This window comes from Chiloscyllium plagiosum, unplaced genomic scaffold, assembly GCF_037043375.1.
Source record: "Chiloscyllium plagiosum isolate Xiang-an unplaced genomic scaffold, Cpla_swu_hap1 HiC_scaffold_12, whole genome shotgun sequence".
NCBI classification, from domain to species: domain Eukaryota; kingdom Metazoa; phylum Chordata; class Chondrichthyes; order Orectolobiformes; family Hemiscylliidae; genus Chiloscyllium; species Chiloscyllium plagiosum.
This window is the reverse complement of record NW_028270150.1, coordinates 32,005,786-32,028,416: the sequence shown is the minus strand read 5'-3', so window position 1 is coordinate 32,028,416 and position 22,631 is coordinate 32,005,786. Positions and strand designations below refer to the sequence as shown.

General features: G+C 39.0%; 1 protein-coding gene across 1 annotated transcript; it reads left to right on the top strand.

The window, feature by feature from the left end:
* Positions 1-795: 795 nt before the first annotated feature.
* LOC122555325 (uncharacterized) lies at positions 796-19,924 on the top strand. The gene is made up of 5 exons (XM_043701198.2): positions 796-965; positions 1,658-1,999; positions 2,093-2,176; positions 11,696-11,791; positions 16,846-19,924. The coding sequence occupies exons 1-5, from the start codon at positions 911-913 to the stop codon at positions 16,959-16,961; spliced, it is 693 nt and encodes a 230-aa protein (XP_043557133.1). The 5' UTR covers positions 796-910; the 3' UTR covers positions 16,962-19,924.
* The last annotated feature ends 2,707 nt before the right edge of the window (positions 19,925-22,631 follow it).

Below are 22,631 nucleotides of genomic sequence, written 5' to 3'. Positions count from 1 at the left end.
GCTCTCATCCAACGACATTTTTAAGAAAATTAAAATTGAGATTTTAAACACATGTTAAACTTGACCTTTAAGTGTTTTAATTAATTGATTAGCACACGATTGTATTTTGATAATGTAAAGCTTGGAATGCAATTACAACATGAATAACATACAACTAAATACAGAAAGTACAACCATAATAAAGTGATAATCCAACTAAGGAGTATGGAAAGCTAGATTAAGTATTTCACCCTCGTTTCATCAGAGTTGTTATGCTTATAAAGAGGTTTTTGGGCATGGACTTTAACATTTATGCAATTCTAGTTCAATATCAGGTCAATTGGGTGAGATTAAAATTCAGTCACAAATCAAACATTCTGGTACATTCAATAGTTTCTGTTGCATTATATACCTGTGTACTACTAATAACAAAGTGATTGTGCTGGGTAAGTTCACTTCATATAATTCCAGTGTGCTTCTCTCAAGCAGATCCCAAGACGTTGATCATTCATTTTCATCATTGTTACAGAATTTGAATCTGAACACATTCAAGTTAATGTGCATTTCTTCCACAATTAAGATTTTACTCAGTGAGAAAAACATACGCTTTGAGATTTTTGAACTTCCGGCGTTACTCGCCAATGCACTGGCTTCACCACAAATGGTATGATACTGCAGGTTCTAGTACAAATCAAATGTTACATAGACAAGATTAACTATTTAATTTCAGAACATGTGCTTGCTCTACAATACATAATGATTACTTCTGCTTGTAGGGGATTACGAATGGCAAGAAACTCATTTCAATATGTTAATGTGTGGGCGAGACAGCTTTCATTGACATAAAGCTTGTCTAACCACATGAGCAAACGTCAACCTTGCTTAAATCACCAGCTATTCTGTTTCAGAACACCACTCTGTTCGCGTCAGTATGATTTGTGCACTTAAAGTGGTAATGTTCGGGATATACATCATGTTATTCACAAGTAAGTAACCATTTTGTTTCTCAAAAAGTGAATTATTTTCCTCAGAGCACAAGGAGACTTAATAGAAGAATTCAAAATTATGAATGGCTTTGCGAGAGTAAATAAAACTAAATTGTTTCTCCTGGAAAGAGCATCAGTGATCAGAAAATGTGAGGTAATTGGCAAAAAGTACAGCGAGGAGAAAGGAAGAAATTATTTTCCAGAACAAGTTGTTAGGATCTAGAATTCACTGTCTGAAAGGGTAATGAAAACAGATTCAGTAGTAACTGTTTTTAAACATTTGAGTATATACTTGAAAATGAAATATATTCGGGACTATGGGGGATAAAGCAGGGGAAAGAGATGAATTAATTAGCCCTTTCAAACAGTAGGCCTAAATCAGTAGTGTTTGTTTCTGTGACTCTCAATGACTGGCTTTACACTATCAGATGGTCACAGCGTTTTTTATCAAGCTTCAGCCCATTGCATGATATAAGTGATTTAATGTTCTTTCTGCTGATTGAGACATGGCGTAACACAGTTAGAATGTATCACTTTTCTGCTGCTAAAATCTATTGTGACTGAACAAGCATCTTAAGCTTTTAACAATAATTACTTAATGTAATATAAATAATTTATGAATTAAAACAGTCTTATTTTTATATTTATTTATTTGTTTATTTATTTATTGTATTGTTATTTTTGTTTTGCAGATCAGATATTGGCTGTGCCACAACAAACTGAAATAATTGAATACCTCAACGCCACCATTGGAGAAAATGTGTTATTTTCAACAAATTTAACAATCACAATGCTACAGTCAGTCCAATGGAAGTACAATTGTGAGGAAAATCAAATAAGTATCGCAATGTCCAGTTTTCCTGAACAAAACTTCAGTGATGTCTTTCAAAATTACAGTCATCGAGTGAAGGCTTTCAGTAATGGTTCATTTTTATTGTCAAATGTTCAGCAAAATGATACAGGATGTTACACAATGATACTGGTAAATACTGAAGGAAAAGAGGTGACAATAAGGAAAATATTGTTAGTCTTTGGTAAGTTGCCCAAGTGTTTGAAAATAAATCAAAATGGAAGCCTTTTGTTTCGCCTGGCCATTCTCCATAACAGAATTCTGTATCCTATTTTAGAAGCAGAACAAAAGAAATCACACGAGATTAAAAATGGAGCAAATACTTCAAGAAATATTGACAACACAACTTGGAATGTCCGTGGTAAGTTTCCAGCACTGTTTATCCAATCTGACTGATAAAGGCCTTACTTTGAATGATTTTGAAACTATCTAACTGGAATGATATAATGGATTAAAGCTTTATGCAATGAGGACAGGCTGTACAAACTTAGCTTGTCTTTCCATTTACAATTTTAATGATATTGTAGGTGAGATGTTTAAAATGATAAAGAGGATCTGATAGAGTATTTGCAGACAACCTAATTCCGCTGTTGAGGAAGAAATGACATGGAGGCCCAATTTCAAATTAAAGCTAGGTCATGTAGGAGTGAAATTAGCTAACAAAGTTTTACACAACTAGGGAGTGGAAATCTTTATTCTTGCCCAAAAGACTGCAGAGACTGGACCAATTGCAAAATCGCAATCATTAGATTTTTATTAGTTAATGTTATCAAGACATATTAATCAAAGTAGATTGTGCCGTACATTGTGCTGAAGTTCAGATTAAGCATGATCTAATTGAATAGTGAAATAGGACTAATGGGCAAAATAGTATGCTCCTATGTCTATGCTCCAATGTAGGCTCATTAACTCTTATCCAAAAATTGTAGGAGGTGCTTCATTATTTCCCCAACACCATTAAGCTCACGGTGAGACAAACTGGACACCCACTTTAATGGAGAAGCTGATACTAGCTGTAAAGATTCAATAGTATGAATTGTCATTACAGTAGAACTGAATGTTCTAGAAGAATGGGAAAATGAATGGCAAAAATAAAATCCACATAATAAATGGATGCAATGCAATGTCTGTGACAAGATCGCTCTTTATCAGACGGTTGGATTTGAAAAATATCAATATAATCCTACTGATCATGAAACAGTTTTATTGTACAATGGGTATATTTCAATGCAGCTTCCATGGCATATTATAAAAAGAGTTCTCCTTAGGACAACACAGAGTCTGTCTGTGATAGAACCATAAGATGTTAACATAAGAACATAAGAACTAGGAGCAGGAGTAGGCCATCTGTCCTTTGAGCCTGCACGCCATTCAATAAGATTATGGCTAATCTTTTCATAGAATCAAATTCGCTTACCCGCCCTCTCACCGTATCGCTTAATTCCTTTATTGTTAAAAAAAATCTATGTCAGCTTTAAAAACCTTTAGTGAAGTAGCATTAACTACTTCCCTGTGCAAGGAATTCCATAGCTTTACAACCTTCTGGGTAAAGAAGTTCCTTCTCAATTCAGATCTAAATCTGCTCCCACTAATCTTGAGGCTATGCCCTCTTGTCCGAGTTTCACCTACCAGTGGAAACATCCTCTCCATTGCTATCTTATCTATTACCTTCATAATTTTATATATTTCTATAAGATCCCCCTCAGTCTTCTAAATTCCAATGAATATAATCCCAATCAACTCAGTCTCTCATCATAAGCCAACATCCTCAACTCCAGAATCCAACCTAGTAAACCTTTTCTGCACTCCCTGCAGTGCCAGTACATCCTTTCTCAAGGAAGGAGACCAAAACTGTACCCAGTACACCAAGTGTGGCCTCACCAGCACCTTGTACAGCTGTAGCATAACCTCCCTGCTTTTAAACTTAACCCCTTTAGCAATGAATAACAAAATTCCATTTGCCTTCCCAATTACTTGTTGTACATGCAGACCAACCTTCTATGATCCATGCACAAAGACACCCAGGTCTCCCTGCATAGCAGCACACTGCAACATTTTACCATTCAAGTAATAATCTATTTTGCTGTTACTCCAACCAAAATGGATGACTTCACATTTATTAACATTGTATTCCATCTGCCAGACCTTTGCCCACTCACTCAAATTATCTGTGTTCCTCTGCAAAGTCTCACAGTCCTCTGCACACTTAGCTCTGCCACTCATCTGATTGCCATTTTAAATTAAGGCTATTTACATCACCAAAGGCTTTCCTTAATGTGTGCTGGGGCATCCAATGTCAATATCTTTACAGTTTTGGACCTCTGATTAACACAAGCAATTGTGTAGCAATATAAAATCCACTTAATGTTTATTAATGATACCAGAAAACATGAGTCTTCAAAGGAGCATAATGCAGATAAAAGGTCTCTGCTAGTTTAGATGAAATAATATCATAAAGCAATGAAAATTGAATATAAGCTTAATAATTTATAGGTTTAGGTTCACAATGACATATCCTGTGTTACAGCTTGAATTCGCACCAAGACAAAAAAAGACTTATATTTATATATCACCGTTCACAATCACAAAGATACGTCAAAGTCAGTGAAGTTCTTTTGAAGTGTAGTGAATGTTGCAATGCAGATAAAGCAGTGACAACAAGCTCAAACAAAGAGCAATATGATAATGGTTAGAAAGTTTGTTTTAATGATATTGATTGAGGGATACATTTGACCAGAGACCTAGGGATAATGCCACTGCTCTTCTTCAAAGTAGTGTATCCACATGAGCGTGCAGACAGGGTCCCTGTCTGGCATCTCATCATAACATCATCCCTTTCATCAGGGTCATATTCCCTCACTACTGCATTGGAGAGTCAGTCTTGACTTTTCATGTTCATGTCCCATTATGAAATCCAGAACCTTTGTATATAGAGAGCAAGAGTACTACCAAGCTACAGATTAACACTGACATTCCAAAAATTATTTTTTTTAATTTTTTTTTTGCTTAGTTGGTCAGTGAACATATATTTCAAATAGTTATGCTTCAGTTAATCATAGACTTGTATAATAGTATTACCCAGAAGATGGCCATTCAGTCCAGTGAATCAGCTAGTCGCAATCTCCTGCCTTCTCCCCATAGCCCTGCACTTCTCTTCTCATCAGATAGTTATCCACTTTCCTTTTGAAATCCACAATTGGAAATACATTCCAGACTGGATTTAGTCATTGCGTGCAAAAAAGAAAATCCTCATGTCACTTTTTGTCTTTTTTACTATTCGCCTTACATTGGTGTCCTCTGGTTTCTTGCACTTGTGTTTCCAAGAACACTCTCTCCCTATCTATTCTGTCCAGGTCCTTCATAAATTTAAATGCCTCCATCAAATATCCTTATTTCTAAGGGGAACACTACCAGGTTATTCAATAAACCAGGAGGAAATGTTATATTTCAAGTTATTGGTAGCATTATGAATGCTACCAATTTCATATCTGGGAATTTCCAAGAGCAGGTTACTGCCAATGAAAAATAGTGTGCAATTGGAGAACTCTGAATTATACATCTAAATGGAGTACAGAACAACAACCTCTTAATTGCAGTGATTTCTGAAAAAATATTTAACAGCTCAGCTGTTTCTTTTTCACTTGGCTTGTGGCAGGTTAATTACATGATGTTGCTTTTAAAAAGGTCATAATGAGGATGTTAAAATTTTAAGTATCATCTTTACGATGAATTCAGGACTGTGGAAAAGATGGACGATGTGGGAGAATCTCAAACTAGGGGCCATAGTTTAAAAATAAGGAGTCACTCATTTATGACAGAAGTGAGACAAATAAAATTTGCTCGGGTTGTTGTGAGTTTTAGGAATTCCCTTCTACAAAAAGCAGTGGATGCAGTATCTTTAAATAATTTTAAGACAGAGGTTGATCAATTCTTGATTACCAATGGGATGAAAGATTATCAGGGATGTTCAGGAATGGTGCAGCCAGCTCGAAGGGCCGAATGGCCTCCTCTCGTTCCTTCTTAAGTTGGAATGTTGTTATGTTTGTATGAAAGGGTTAGGATTTCTCCTTGGTAGATAGTTTTTGTTCTGGTTAGTATGCTAGGTTAATGTTACATTTTTGCTATCTCTCCTGGGACTGAGACAAGAGAGGAAAGCTTGGTTCCTCTAGAAAGAAACATCCAAACAAAGTAGTACTTGCTGATCTCTGTCACTGATACGTAGGTTGGATATGTAAGTGGAAAAATGGAAAAATGAGGAACCTGAGCTTTTCTCATGACCACTTATTTCTTAATGGTCAAAACTGCTGATGAGCTTGATTGCTGTTTTCCTCATTGGTTTATGTGAGACTCTGGGATTGTTCCCTTTGGAAGAGAAAATCAAGGGAAGATTTCTTAGAGGTGTTCAAAATTATTGGCAGTTTTAATGGATTAAATAATGAGAAATTGTTCCCACTGCCAGCAAGCTCGGGAACCGAAGGTCACCAAGTTGAGAGGATTGGTGAAGGTACCAGAGAGAGAAGACCAGGGGAATTGATTGTTTTTACATTGAGTTGTTAGGGTCTGGAATGTGTTGGGTGAAAAGATATTGCAAGCAGATTCAGTACCGACTTTCAAAAGGGAACTGGCTATACAATTACAGAGTAGAGGAGTGTGGTTGGGTGGTGGTTAGCGGGAGAGAAGGGGAATGTGGAACCGAGTGGATAGCTGAAAGAGCCAGTATTGGCACAATGGGCTGAGCAGTATCCTTCCATGCTGTGAAGTTCTATGAAATTTTCAATGGTATTATACTAGATTTTCAACATTTGCTTTCACTTTTAAATATACAGTCTTCTCAGCCAAAACTTCATATCAACTGCTTTCTTATTACAAACTGTTGTGTGTTATTATGAGTGTCAGACCATTTCCTTACTTCGGCACATCAATGCATTGTAGCCTTAAACACGGAGCTCAACAGTATTAGATCAATAATCAGGATATGGCAATGCTGTAGAAAACAAAACCAAAGATTAAAGCTGCATTAAATAATGACAAATGAAACCAGAGAATGCCGAACTGATGCATCAGATTGATCACGATTTCAAAGACAAAGATAGGTGAAGAGTTTAAGTTTAGCACAAAAAGTGTGCAAAATAATAATAGTACTTGATTAATGAAATGCCCCACCAAAACTCAGCATCAAACCAGTTTCTATTTCTGTTGGTTTGCTGGACAGCTAGTTTGCAATGCAGGAGATGCCAACAGCAGTTCGCACACTAGCTGAGGTTGCCATGAAGGATTTATTTTCTCAACCTTTCTGCTCACCTGAGCAATGGTGACCCTCAGATTAAACCACCACCATACATCTCTCTCTCTCTAAAAAGAGAGCAGCCTGGGAGCAAGTGAGGACTGAAGATGCTGGAGATCAGAGTCAAAACGTATGGTGCTGGAAAAGCACAGTCAGTCAGACAGCATCCAAGGAGCAGGAGGGTCATCGTTTCAGGCCGAATCCTGACAAAGGAGTTCACCCCGAAACATTCATTTTCCTATTCTATAAAATTGCTCGGTTGCTAATTTAACTCCTTTTAGTTTAAAAATGTTTTACATCTGCAAAGAGAGGACCAATTATAAGTAGCTGCACTTAGGAGCAGAGGAATAGGTGTCAGTTGTCAGCTCCTTTAGCCTGTTGCATTATTCAGTTAGATCGTGACTGATCTGTGTCCCAACTTCATTTACCTGTTAAATGTAAATATTTAAATAAATTATGGGTGGTGGACATCAAATATAATCCCTTAAGGAAAAATATTTGTCCACCCAATCATTTTCAATCTGCGAATTAACTTTAATTTTTAAGCTTCTTTTAATGGATGGGACATTGTGCAGCGATGATTCAACCTCATACTTATATTTATGCATATAAACATAGACTGTATATTTTATCATAACATGATTTTCATGCACTGGATTCCCAAAGTAACTGACTTTTTTCTGTCACTATTTGCACTAATAAAGATAGGGCAGCACGGTGTCTCAGTGGTTAACACTGCTGCCTTAGCGCCAGGGACCCAGGTTTGATTCCGGCCTCGGGCAACTGTCTGTGTGGAAGTTTGCACATTCTTCCTGCATCTGTGTGGGTTTCCTCTGGGTGGTCCGATTTCCTCCAACAATCCAAAAATGTACAGGTCGGGTGAATTGGTCATGCTAAGTTGCTCATCGTGTTCAGGGACATTAAGGGTAGGTGTATTTGTGAGGGGTAAATGTAGAACAATAGATTCAGGGAATGGGTCAGGGTGGGTTCCTCTTTGGAGGGTCAGTGTGGATTTGTCGGGCCAAAGGGCCTGTTTCCACACCGTAGAGATTCTATGGATAATAAGATAAAAATTACTTTACATTGTGGTTTACTTGTTATAGAACTAAATCAATATTTCCACCCTGTAAATTCAAAATTGAAAGGTTCCATTTAAGATTTTGAGTCCGTTACATTGTAGTTTGTGTTTAGTATGTGTTTTTGATTATTGTTTTCCTTTTTTTATTTTCTTAATTGACACTGTTTCACTGAGATATGGGATTGACTTAAAATTATAATGTTCATTTTACAAAAATTGAACATTGGTACAAGTCACCAAGCTACGAAATAGGTTTGCAAGCCCCAAGAGAGATACAAAGAGGAGCAACATAAATGGAAAAGACATGACTGTTGAGACAAGAGTTAATAAAATAGCCTTCAGTTCTATACTATAAATAAGCAACAGATAAGGAGTCATTTTTTTGGTGTGCAGAGACTATTGGATGGTTTCGTTCCAGTAAGTCCTGAACATTACTTCAAAATAAAACAGGACAATATGACAAGAGGCTGCAAGTATAAACTTACAGGTGAATTTTAATCAGGGAGAACTTTTTGTTTTATTCAGAGTTAAAAATGCCTGGAATAGTATATCAGGTGTAAAGACGGAGAATGCTGGAGAAACTCAGCAGGTCTGGCAGCCTCTATGGAGAGAGAAACCGAGTTAACATTTTGAATCCAGTTTGAGTCTTCTTTCATTCTGAAAAAGATTCGTACTGGACTCGAAACATTTATTCAATTTCTAACGCCACAGATACTGCCAGAATTGCTGAGTTTCTCTGTGCTTGTCTCAGATTTCCACTTTCCGTAGTATTTTGCTTTTAATTTAGCTTATCAGGCAACAAACGCTACTCTGACAGTTACAAAACTAAACTACGATTTGGCAAGAATTTTATTCCCTTCCTTGAATTCCCAGCTTTATATGCGTGTGGTTGTAGATATCTACTGCTTTAAAGTGTGGAGGCATACAAAAGTCTGCATCGGAGGCAATATAACAGAAACCACTTAATCCCATCTGAGAAAACAGCTGTCTGACCCTAATTACTTCGAACCATAAATTTGTGGATTTCATTATAAAGTTGGTTTTAAGCTTCTTTCTAGTCTTCTTTACTTTGTAAATCTCTTAGAATAACATGACAAATTTCTACTGAAACGAGTCTGACGAATCTTTGTAAAGGAATTTGACGAATAATCATCAATCTCTTGGGAAATTATTTCCATAGCAGGAATAGTCACTGGGATCTTCTTATACCAATAATGAATTATAAGCTACTTTAAAGATTTTGATTCATAAACAGAATCAATACAGGACACATTGACGGGAGAATGCATTTTACTGGTGAGAAAGAATTATCAATAAGCAATTATACTGTGTTAATTTGGAAAGGAGTAGGCAGAAGAGCACAAGACTGCTCCTTTATCTCTCTGGGAGGTACTCCAATTGGCCAAATGCAGAGAAATCATAACAGCATTTGTGGAAATTTTGTCTGTTCAGAATTGTCAACAATGTTGGACCACTGTGAGATTGCAATTTTACGAGAAGTGGCAAGAAACAGAGGAGCTCTTCAATAATACTCATGCAACATTGCTACAACTGGCAGTGTTCTTAATCTGTCACCACTTAAATCCAGAATCATCCATCCTTTGGTTTAACATAAGATCTTATCTATCTACATGAAATGGATAAAAAAAAGTCAACTCTTTTTTAAAAATTATACTTAATTAAAGAATTTCCTCAGAAATCTGAATGAATTTCCACTTAGTCTTTTCACAAACACTTATTTTTGATTATCAATACAGCAGATAGAAAAAGAGCTTTAAATTAATTAAATTCCTAGTAACTTGCTGCAGGAGGAGTGTTTGAAGGAAATAGCTGAATGACTACAATAAGAATTCAGCAGAATCTCAAGGGTTCAACATAACTGGCTCTGCCTAAAGAGTAGCTTATTAAGAACTTAGCAAAAAATTGACTTAAAGAGTAAACATATTTTGAATGGATACTATGGGGAATTCGATCTGAACAAAAAAAAAATTTGCAGATGCTGAAAGTCCGAAACAAAAGCAGAAGTCACTGGAAAAACAGCAGGTCTGGCAACTTGGTGGAGAGAAAGCAGAAGGGACACTAGACCCGAAAGATTAACTTTGCTTTCTCTCTGCAGATCAGTAAAATCAGTACTATAATTTGCACACAAATGCAGAAATTGCACATACTTAGGGCATAACAACAGCAAGAGTAATTCTGAAGAAGGGACACTGGACTCAAAATGTTAACTCTGATTTCTCTCCACAGATGCTGCCAGACCCACTGAGTTTTCGAGCAATTTCTGTTCTTTTATCTGATTTTCAGCATCTGTAGTTCTTTGGTGTTTTATTGAGTAATTCTGATATTGTGAAGTATGAAATTGGCAATAGCATGTCCACAGCACATTTTGCATCTTTCCAAACTGTACAGATTTGAAAATAATAATTGGAAGAGGAGCAAAACAAACTGTAGGCTTCTTATCACCCATGTCATAGTTAGGCAAAGTCAAAATTAGTTCATTGTGTAACATATCTGGGGAGTTGGGCATTGATGGCAGAGGGAGTAGAGTTCTTGTGTCTTTGGTTGTTTTCTCCACAAGACGAGACTGAGAAGGAATAGAATTATTTATGCCTTGTACATCCTGATGCATGCACTTACTTATTATCATAGTTTGATCCTGAACATTGTATCCTGTAAAATAATTGAAAACCACATACAGATGAGCAATGCCATGCAGTCAGTCCTCTGCCTCACTGAGACCTACCCTTTGACCAGCACCACTTCTTTGAAATTTAGATCTGCTCTCCTGCTTAGGAAAGCCATTGCAAATCTTAATCATTGCACATTTGGAAGAGAGTTTCCTGACCTCAGCTTTGAACATGCACAAGTCAATTACTGCTTCAAATCAAAGCATTATGTACATCTTAAATGGTTTTTAGACCGTCAACCATACCAGCAGAAGACATAAGTAAAATCGCTATTCTCAGTAAATGTGACAATAGCCTTCTAATATTGCAAAACATTAGAACAGCATTAATACTTCGATCACAAGAATTGGCCTTGGTTCTGTATTTTGCTCAGGGCAAAATAGATTCATGTGAGACAAATTTAAATTGAGTGGTTGGAGTTCAAGATTGTCTTCATGGACTCTGCTGCCTATTACAAAATGAAATGATATAATATTTTGTGTTTGTTTTAGCATTTCGTAGCTGTAATAAATGTATTTGTTAATGTGTTTTAATTTTTTTGACAGACGAAAGGTCTTTGTTGTCGTTGAAAGTGATGAAGCATTTACTCAAACCTTATTGCTCATTATTTCCATGTTGCTGCTGGAACACTATAAATAACTGTCCCACTTTGTTCCTTGGATGTTTTTTTGTAGGACTTCCTGAAACTTGAAACGAATATAAAGTTAGTATTGATTGCTGGAGTTTCAATCTGACTCATAAACCATGCTCCTAAATGACTGAGAGGCACTTTATTCTTTACCAGTTTTCTTCATATTGAATTCATACTTTGTTCCCTCCTCTCCACCATAGGCATTGTGATTGGTGTCTCCGTGCTTGGAACTTGTGTAATCTGCGCAGTAGTTATATATTTCATAAAGAAAAGGAAACAAGAAAGTACAGAAGCTGGTACGTGAGATCTTTGTCTACATGAAAACACAGTAATAGCATAACACTCCGATATACAAGCTCACTTTCAACTAAATATATTTTGTCACATTGTAATAGGAACTTTTTGAGGTCAGTCACTTGGCAATACAAAGTTTTAATTTTGCAAAAAAAAAGGGAAACAGGTTGTGAAATCTTTCTGCCTTGCTCTCATTGGGACAAATGCAAGAATACCAGATTTTAAATCATCACAATTTATACTATAGAGGAAAGAGTGCTGATTGCTTGGCATGGGAGTGTGGTGCTGGAAAAGCACAGCAGGTCAAGCAGCATCCGAGGCGCAGGAGAATCGACGTTTCAGACATAAGCTCTTTATCAGGAAGGCTTATGTCCGAAACATCGATTCTCCTGCTCCTTGGATGCTGGCTGACCCGCTGTGTTTTTCCAGTGCCAAACTCTGGACACAAACCTCCAGCATCTGCAGACCTCACTTTCTACTCATTGCTTGGCATGCCAACTTTGAATGCCTAAGGCATTACCATGGAGAAAGCAAAAAGCAACCAAAAGCTCCTGGGTTTTTTTTTATTCACTTGTGGGACATTGGTGTCACTGGTTGGCCAGCATTTATTACCCAAACCTAGTTGCCTTTGAGAAGGTGAATGTGAGCTATCTTTTTGAACCACTGCAGGATTTTAATCCAGTGGCAATGAAGGAATGGTGGTACATCGCCAAGTCAGGATTTTCCTCAGATTAGATTCCCTACAGTATGAAAACAGGCCCTTCGGCCCAACAACTCTACACTGACCCTTCAAGGGTTAACCCACCCAGACCCATTTCCCTATCCTATATTTGCCCTTGACTAATGCACCTAACACTATGGGCAATTTACAATGGCCAATTCACCTGACCTGCACATCTTTGAATTGTGGGAGGAAACCGAACCACCCAGAAGAAACCCACGCAGACACAGGGAGAATGTACAAACTCCACACAGACAGTCGCCCAATCGAACCCAGGTCCCTGGTGCTGTGAGATAACAGTGCTAACCATTAAGCCACCATGCCACCCCATGAGCCACCAGGAACGTTTGGATGAAGTTGGAAGTCACATGACACGAGGTTATAGTCCAACAGTTTGATTTGAAATTACAAGCTTTTGGAGCACTGCTCTTCTGTCAGACAAAGACACACTGCTCCCAAAGCTGGTGATTTCAAATTAACCTGTTGGACTATAATCTGGTGTCGTGTGACTTCTAACTTTGCCCACCCGAGTCTACCGGCACCTCCACGTCAATTCAGGATGGTGAGTGGCTTGGAAGGGGAGTTGAAGACAGTGGTGTTCCCTTATATCTGTTGCCCTTGTCCTTTTAGATAGAAATAGTTGTGTGCTTGGAAGGTGCTGTTGAAGGATCTTTGATGAATTTCTGCAGTGCATCTTATAGATAGTACACACTGTTGCTTCTGAACCTCAATGGTGGAGGGAGTGGATGCTTGTGGATGTAATGCCAATCAAGTGGTCTGCTTTGGCCTGGATGGCATCAAGCCTCTTGAGTGTTGTTGTAGCTACAGCCATCCAGGGAAGTGGGGAGTATTCCCCAAAACAGAGAGTGGTAGTAGAGGCATGTTTTTCAGACTGCAGGCCTGTGACCAGTGGAGTGCCACAAGGATCAGTGCTGGGTCCACTACATTTTGTCATTTATATAAATGATTTGGATGTGAACATAGGAGGTATAGTTAGTAAGTTTACAGATGACGCCAAAATTGGAAGTGTAGTGGACAGGTGAGAAGGTTACCTCAGAGTACAACAGGATCTTGATCAGACGGGTCAACGGGCTGAGGAGTGGCAGATGGAGTTTAATTTAGATAAATGTGAGGTGCTGCATTTTGGAAAAGCAAATCAAAGCAGGACTTATACACTTAATGGTAAGGTCCATGGGGGTTTAGCTGAATAAAGAGACTTTGGAGTGCAGGTTCATAGTTCCTTGAAAGCAGAGTCTCAGGTAGATACGATAGTTAAGAAGGCTTTTGGTATGCTTTCCTTTATTGGTCAGAACATTGAATAGAGGAGTTGGGAGGTCATATTGTGGCTGTACAGGACATTGGCTAGGCCGCTATTGCAATATTGCATGCAATTCTGGTCTCCTTCCGATTGGAAAGATGTTGTGAAACTTGAAACAGTTCAGAAATGATTTACAAGGATGTTGCCAGCGTTGGAGGATTTCAGCTACAGGGAGAGGCTGAATAGACTGGGGCTGTTTTCCCTGGAACATCAGAGGCTGAGGGGTGACCTTATAAAGGTTTATAAAATCATGAGAGTCATGGTTAGGATAAATAGACAAGGTATTTTCCCTGGGGTGGGGGAGCCCAAAACAAGGGGGCATGGGTTTAGGTTGAGAGGGAAAAGATATAGAAAGAATGTGAGGGGCAACCTTTTCATGCAGAGGGTGGTGTGTGTATGGAATGAGATGCCAGAGGAAGTGGCGGAGGCTGGTATAATTACAGCAATTAAAGGGCATCTGGATAGATACGTGAATAGGAAGGGTTTAGAGGGATATAAGCCAAGTGCTGGCAAATGGGATTAGATTGGGTTGGGTTGTTTGGTCAGCATGGACAAGTTGGACCAAAGAGTCTGTTTCCGTGCTGTACATCTCTATGACTCTATGACTGCATGACTTGTGCCTTGTAAATGATGGACAGGCTTTGGGGAGTCAAGAGGTGAATTAATTGCTGCAGTTTTCTTAGTCTCTGACATGCTGTTGTAGCCACTGCGTTTATGTTACAAATCCAGTTGAGTTTCTGGTCAATAGTAACGCTCAAGATGTTGTCAATATCATTGAATGTCAAGGTTGGACAATTAGATTCTTTGTTGGAGATGGTCATTGTCTGGCATTTATGTGGCATGAATGTTACTTGTCACTTTTTAGCCCAAACCTGGATGTTGTCTGGTGTCTGGAGAGTCATAAATGGTGCTGAACATCATGCAATCATCAGCAAAACTAACCACTTCTAACCTTGCGATTGAGGGAAAGTCATTGATGAAGCAGCTAAAGATGTTTGGGCCTAAGACACTACCCTGCAGAGGAGTTCCTGCAGAGATGGCCTGGAGCTAAGATGACTGACCTCCAACAACCACAACCATCTCCCTATTTGTCAAAAATGACTCCAACCACCAGAGGGTTTGCCCCCTGATTTCCATTGACTTCAGTTTTGCTAGGGTCAAATATGGCCTTGATGTCGAGGGCTATCACTCTCACTTCACTTCCGGAATTCAGTTATTTTGTCCATATTTGAACCAAGGCTGAAGTAAGGTGAGGAGCTGAGTGGCCCTGGCAGAACCCAAACTGGGCGTCACTGAGGAGGTTATTGCTGAACAGGTGCTGCTTGATAGCAATGTTGATGACCCCTCCCATCACTTTACTGATGATTGAGAGCAGACTGAGGGGACAATAATTGACTGGGTTGGATTTGTCCTATTTCTTGTGTACATGCCATCCCTGGGTAGTTTTCCATATTGTTGGGTAGATGCCAGTGTAGCAACTGTACCAGAAGAGCTTGGCCAGGGGAGCTGCAAGTTCTGGAGCACAAGTCTTCTGTACAATTGCCGGAATGTTGTCAGGGCCCATAGCCTTTGTTGTGTCTAGTGCCTCCAATCGCTTCATGATATCACATGGAGTGAATCAAATTGGCTGAAGACAGGTAATCTGTGATGCTGAGGACAACTGGAGGAGACTGAGATGGATCATACACTCGGTTATTCAAGAATGGTGTAAGTCTTAAACTTATTCCTTTTTTTTCCAGCTCCTAGTATATGAACAACCAGTCTGATGGTTGGAGGATTTCAGCTATAGGGAGAGGCTGAATAGACTGGGGCTGTTTTCCCTGGAACATCAGAGGCTGAGGGGTGACCTTATAGAGGTTTATAAAATCATGAGAGGCATGGTTAGGATAAATAGACAAGGTATTTTCCCTGGGGTGGGGGAGCCCAAAACTAGAGGGCATGGGTTTGGGGTGAGAGGGGAAAGATATAGAAAGAACGTGAGGGGCAACTTTTTCATGCAGAGGGTGGTGTGTGTATGGAATGAGCTGCCAGAGGAAGTGGTGGAGGCTGGTATAATTACAGCAATTAAAGGGCATCTGGATAGGTACGTGAATAGGAAGGGTTTAGAGGGATATAAGCCAAGTGCTGGCAAATGGGATTAGATTGGGTTGGTCAGTCTTCTAGGCTGACAAGACCCAACTCTATCTCATCAGCACTTCTCTCGAGGTAGAGCTGGGCATCATAGACATACATGTGAAAGTGAAACTTGTGATTTCAAATTATATTGCTGAAGGACAAAATTTAGATACAAAAATAAGTGATGGCCAAAGATAGATCCTTGGCGGGCAACAAATGTAATAATTCAGGACCAAGAAGTGAAGCTATTGCAAGTTTTACTCTGGATATGATTAGATAAGTAAAAATAGAACCAAGTAATAGCAGTCCCACCCATCTGGGTAACAATGGGTAGGGGTTTTGAAGAGAGTGAAATGATCAAATATGTCAATGTCTGAAGACAAATCAAGGAGCATAAAGAAGAAAACTTACTGTTCTCATGGCTACATGGGATATAATTCAAAACGATATGGTGCTGTTTTGAAACAATTGCATGGACCATAATAGGAAAGACAATTGGATGAGTAAAATGGGCAGTTGAACCACATTTGAACATTTTCAGCCACTGCTGTTGGTGCAACCCGTGGGAAATTCATCCAGAATTGACAAATGCTATTGGAGGTGCGCAATAGTTTACCATTGAAAAAGGGCATTAGAAACAAGGAACAATTATTATAATTCTGGAAGGAGACGAGGTTGGCAAATTTGGTGAAAATATATGGTTAAGATCAATCAAAAAGATGTGAACTTGGTCTAAATGAATTCTTATATCCTAAATTTCCTAATTTGTCAAGTCCAATTATTCTAGAAAAGCCAACAGAAAAATAATTTATTTCCAAATTGTGATCTGGTGATGGAGACTGTGAATACCATAATGACAGTGCATATTACTAATTTTCTCATTATTATTATAATGATTCCAGGTGTGAAGAACAATGAGAATTTAAATAGCAACACTCCAATGGTCGTTTATTCAACTTATGTAGGAACGTATCCTAACTATGGGAAGTCACGTCAAAATACTTTGAATCAAACGTGACAAGGACCTTGCTGTGCAATGGTATTTAAAAACAAACAGTGGAGACTCAATCATCTGCATTCCCATTTCACACCTTCTTCATTATTCACAAGAAATCTTGGCAAGGACAAACATCATGGAAATAACTAAAAGACCAGATGCCCCTGCATCCACATTCTGGTGGATCCATCATTCTCCTGAGGCAATGGAAAATGTTTCTCCAAAATGGAGCTGCTGCAAAGATGATATCACATTCGTACCTTCACTAATTCTGTTAGTGATTGTCATGGCATTGAGCTTTGGACAGATTTCTGTTTACATGGAGCTAGAATTAAATGGGCTCCTGGGCTGGTTAGCAGCAAAATGTGGAGGGCTAATTTAAAGCTAACACACCTAGTAGACAAACAGATATGACCATTTTAAATTACCAATTCGCACCCTCCCAAGATGTCAATGGTAAGTAAATTCAGGAGATATGCAAAACAATTAGTTGATATGATCACATCATTGGGTTAAGGCTCTTCCATGTTGAATCTAACACTACCTAATACAATCACAAGCTAGCTTTATATTCATATATTGCCTCCGCCAAACAGGACCAGTAAACAGACATGCATTGACAATAAAGCTGCTGACTCTACCCATCTGATTCTACCCCTTTGGCTCAGGGTCTTAAGATTATTAGTGAGACCATGTTTTTCCTATCTTCCTAAATTACTGGCAGATCCACAAGAAAAGGTGTTGATACAGGACAGAATTGAAGCTGACAACTATATTGTAAAAGAAATCCACAAATGAGAATACTTTTTTGTGGAGGTCACCGGTACCTAAGAAACAACACATTCAAATTCAAATCAGGTTTAATTGCTGCATTCTCAAATCTGTGCTGATTTCGTCTACCTGCCTGAAGAGAGTCCCTTATGTAAGAGAATCAAGCATTTGCAAAGTTCTGCGATACCAATACATGGCACATCATTAAAAAGGAAGTGGCCTGGATATTCCAATGGCCAGAGAATCAGAGCAGACGGGAGTTACACTTTGAAAACTTGTAGAATCCCAGACACAGCCGACACCGTGAGAAGCCTCCAGTGGGCAGTTCCCCTGAATCTTTCTGAAATACCCCTCGATCATCAAGAATTCAGAGAATTTGGCTTCCATTAAGCTGATAGTTACCCAGGAAAACTGTGAGAATGAGGAACCAACTGTAACCTCTTGGTAACTATTAAAGTCACCACGCAATCCCCAAACCACGCCTCCCCCAAATGCCAAACAAGACCCAAGCCACCACAATTCTATTCCCTTCTCACAATCAGTCTGAACATGCAACAGTCCTGATGCCACACTCTGCCCATAGCCACAACCAGCCAGAATGTTTGGGACCCAACATGATCTGTCCATCATCATCCCATGCTCCCCAAACTTCACTATGGCCAGTGCCCTTCACCTGTCAGTCCATGAAGGTACCTACACATTGGCCCTGATGCCATCCTTATCCACAAGCCCTCCATCTGCCCCAACAGCCACCACCCACCTGCCTTAACACTCACCCTCGCTCACCAACCCAGATATCCCCCATCCTCACCTACCCTAAGATTCCTCATTCACCTGCCTTAATGCTCCATCTTGCCCACCAGCCTCACATCAATCACTTACATGGCACTCTATCCACTTGGCATCCTAACCCTTTAGCTAACTATACCCTACTACCACATTTACATGCTCACCCTTTCACAACAGCAGTCAAAGGGTCTGATAGCTGCTGGGCATTTAAATCTCAGAAGGTGGCAAAGGACTGTCGCAGAAGAGAGTGTGGTTTAACTTCCCCTATCTATCCTGTATTGTGCAATAATGAGGTTCATTTTAGCTGCACGCTGTATTTCAGCAGGAGCCAAGATCAGAATTCACATCTAGAAATATGTAGCTCAATACTAATGTTAAAAAGAAAGTGGACTGTGATCGCTACTCCTTGGAATCTCCAGTGTTTTCTAAACTGATCAGATTTATAGCACTGATAAAGATGTTTATGGAATTATCATCAATTTTAATTTGTGCATACTTGTATTTAACATAATTTAAGATACAATTATTAGAGTAGTGAGGTGACTCTGGTATAAAAACAGCAAGAGATGGAACAAACACGGATGGTAAGAAAGCGTCGATGCAGAGAGAGAAACAGAGTTAACATTTCAAGGCTATGACCTTTCTCCCACTTCTGATAAAAAGTGCTGCCTAAACTGCTGAGTTATTTTTTCCAGCATTTTCTGTTTTTGTTTTAAGTTTTCAGCATCCACTTTTCTGATGTAATCCTGGCCTTGGATCTCTTGCTTGAAGGTGTTACTCCTAATAACAGATTTGCCAAGTCATGGTATCAAATTATTCCAAGATGTGAGTGTTATAAACTGGGCTGCATGAATATTCGCATGGAGATACTCAATATTTGGAACTGATTTTTGTTTTTGCCAGCTATTTTGCTGAAGTTACTAACCTTTTCATTTTTGATGGTTTAGTGATTCTCTTAAAGTGCGAACAGGAGAATTTGAAGCAAAAAGTTGAAGTATCAGCACATAAAATGTCAACTCCCAATTTCAAGGGATATGATTATTAAATGTTCTATTGGTTTTCTAACATTGCTTACTGTTAGTCTTTGTGAAATTGAAAGTGCTACCCTTTGTTTTAATGTACAGTTTGGTTTTACTAATCTTTCATATTTTACTCAGTTGTTAAGATATTTATGTTCAATAAAAGTTCAGTAAACGTTAATCCTTCCTTTATAATTTTTACTTCCACTATATAAAACTAAATGAGGTCAAAAATTCCCTATGGAATAGAAATGACTTCTTTGCAGTCTTGAATTGAATTTTGTTAATTTGGGATTTTAATGTGATTCCATTGAATTAGAATTTTGTTATTTATATATAATTTAAATTGGTTTGAGTTTGATGCACATTAAACTGATATTTAATAAACCGAATCCTCATCCTCTGCATATGCTTGCATTAATTTAAAGAAATTAGATTATTCTAAAACATTATGCTGATGTGTATTATTGTCCCACTGAATTAATTAAATATATTTGTTGGTATAAGGCAGCAAGAAAAGTAAAAATGGCAATGCATAAATTGAACAAATGAGCTCTTGTAATATTTAAATATGTGGAAAAGAATTGTGGTAACATTTACAAGTAATGTATCATGAAACCGAATTATTTCAATGTTAATGTCTGCTACTTGTCCAAGCAATCTGAGAGGGAAAGATTCAAAGGTAGATTTTCAATGCAAGGTCAGAAATCTGAGACTGAATGAATTCCAAATCACGATCCTTTGCCAAACTGCTTTGCTTTTGTGACACTACATTCAAATGAAAGTGGCCTGATAGGCCAGGAGCTGAGTTGGTGACTGAATGACAAAGACAGATGAAAACCCTGGTAGATGGTTGTCAGTACAGGGATGGTGCACAGCAATGCATGGAGGACATGCAGATGAGATTATGGAGCAGTGCTAGAAACAGCAGAAGGAGTTCCAGGGGTGATCAGTTAGAAATCAATGCAGAGAAACTTCCCCACTGACCACTCCACATGACTGCCAATTATGTAGCCTCATGCACCTCACTTGTTGGGTTCATCGAAAGGAGATTTCAAAATTCCAACAGTGAATCGCTAGGCCCTTTGATGAGCATTGTGGTGGAGCACAATGAGATCTCTGAGCCATACGGCAGTCATGGAGCAGAGACTCTGTCAGGTATGTCCTGGGACTGGGTCCAAGGCTCCAAGTCACAGCTGGATGCCTTTTTTCTCCAGTTCACAGTTCACTGAGAGGAGATTAGAGAAGGGTAATAGAATTTCACAATGGCAGCCTCAGCATCAGCTCAGAGTTTGCCCAGAGTTGTGCTTTCATGAGCTTGAGGGGCTATTCATTGGTGGTAACCTCGATTCCTGTCGCTATCCAGTCTCTGCCCTTTTGAAAATACAAAATTGTCAAGAAGTCATTGGATTCCAAGATGACTTCCAAGGGCATGCATTTTAAATCTCCCCCTTACTGGATCCTGACCCATGTTCCCACACACATCCCACCACCCCACTCTTGCTTCTTGAATGCCATGGATCAATAACCATTTAACCAATTTGTTCTTTGTGAACAACGGAAACGAGGCAACACCCATTGTCACCCATATCACCTTATCACTGATATGTGAGACATATATGGCAGATAATGTGATAGCTATCTGTTAGATCAGACCATGCGGGCTGCCAACCCCTTCTTGAGAAGCACATTAATAGAGCTGTTACAGGTTTGAGGTGATGATTTGCAAAATAATAAATGTATTACATTCAATTTTACAACAATTTTGGGCGGCACGGTGGCACAGTGGTTAGCACTGCTGCCTCACAGCGCCAGAGATCCGGGTTCAATTCCCGCCTCAGGCGACTGACTGTGTGGAGTTTGCACGTTCTCCCCGTGTCTGCGTGGGTTTCCTCCGGGTGCTCCGGTTTCCTCCCACAATCCAAAAGATGTGCAGGTCAGGTGAATTGGCCATGCTAAATTGCCCGTAGTGTTAGGTTAGGGGTAAATGTAGGGGTAGGGGTAGGGGTATGGGTGGGTTGCGCTTCGGCGGGTCGGTGTGGACTTGTTGGGCCGAAGGGCCTGTTTCCACACTGTAAGTAATCTAATCTAATCTAAACATACTGTGGTAGCATTTGAGCTCCAGGCTACCAACATGGAAGCATAACCACTTGACTGCTACAGCCTTTTTTCCAGGAATCATTGTGTTCCAAGGTACTTTTCTATCTTCTGCCAAACCCTATGGCTCCCAATGGGAAAACCACTGAAATTGGTACCGACCTCTCCTGGGAGCCATAGTACAGTCACATTTGCATTACAGTACTCAAGGACAGATTGCTTTCTGCAACACCACCACCCGTTATTTTCAACTGTTTCATATTTTCTGGTTTCAATAATCATACATGACTCTGACGGTAAGTGGAAAGGTGAAACTCTCAGAATTGGGGGATTGGTAGCCATTGATGAGACAGTGCAAGCGAAAGAAAACCATTCATTTGTGCAGTACTTCAGGAGGAAATCTGAAAAGTCAATTATGAAGATTCATATCAGACATTAAAGTGAGAATGTCCTCACAGGAATAAGTTTTGTCATTCTTGTAGACTACTTCTCTCAAAAACTTTTCCCACATTCCTGCTGGAAACAGAGTCAATTTGATAAGTCTCCCATCCCACCACCAAAAAAAAGAGTTTTGCTTCTTAAAGGTATGTATCTTTTACATGTATCAGAACAGTTTTTGGTGTAACATCAGCTTACTTCACTCCTTTCTGGTTTTGGATTCATGCACCAGATGTTTGGTTATTTTTAAAATTAAAATGAAGTATAAATGAATCATCAAGCTACAAAGTTTGTCTGCCTCTACGTCTTCCTCTGCTTCTAAGTTGTTTAAAATTAGACCGACTTGCCCTAATATCTTTCATGCAGCTCAGTTGCAAGTTTTATTTTTGATAACATTCCTGTGAAGTGCCTTTGAACACTGTACGATGCACAGGGCAAGTTACTGTTATTGTGTTAGTAAGATGCTTTCAATATCAGGTTCGAATGACTGTAGCTTGTAAGTCGAAGGGAAAACAGAGCAAAGAAAGCCAAAGTTTTGAGTAACCAGATTACTAACATAAAGGAATCCTAATTTTCA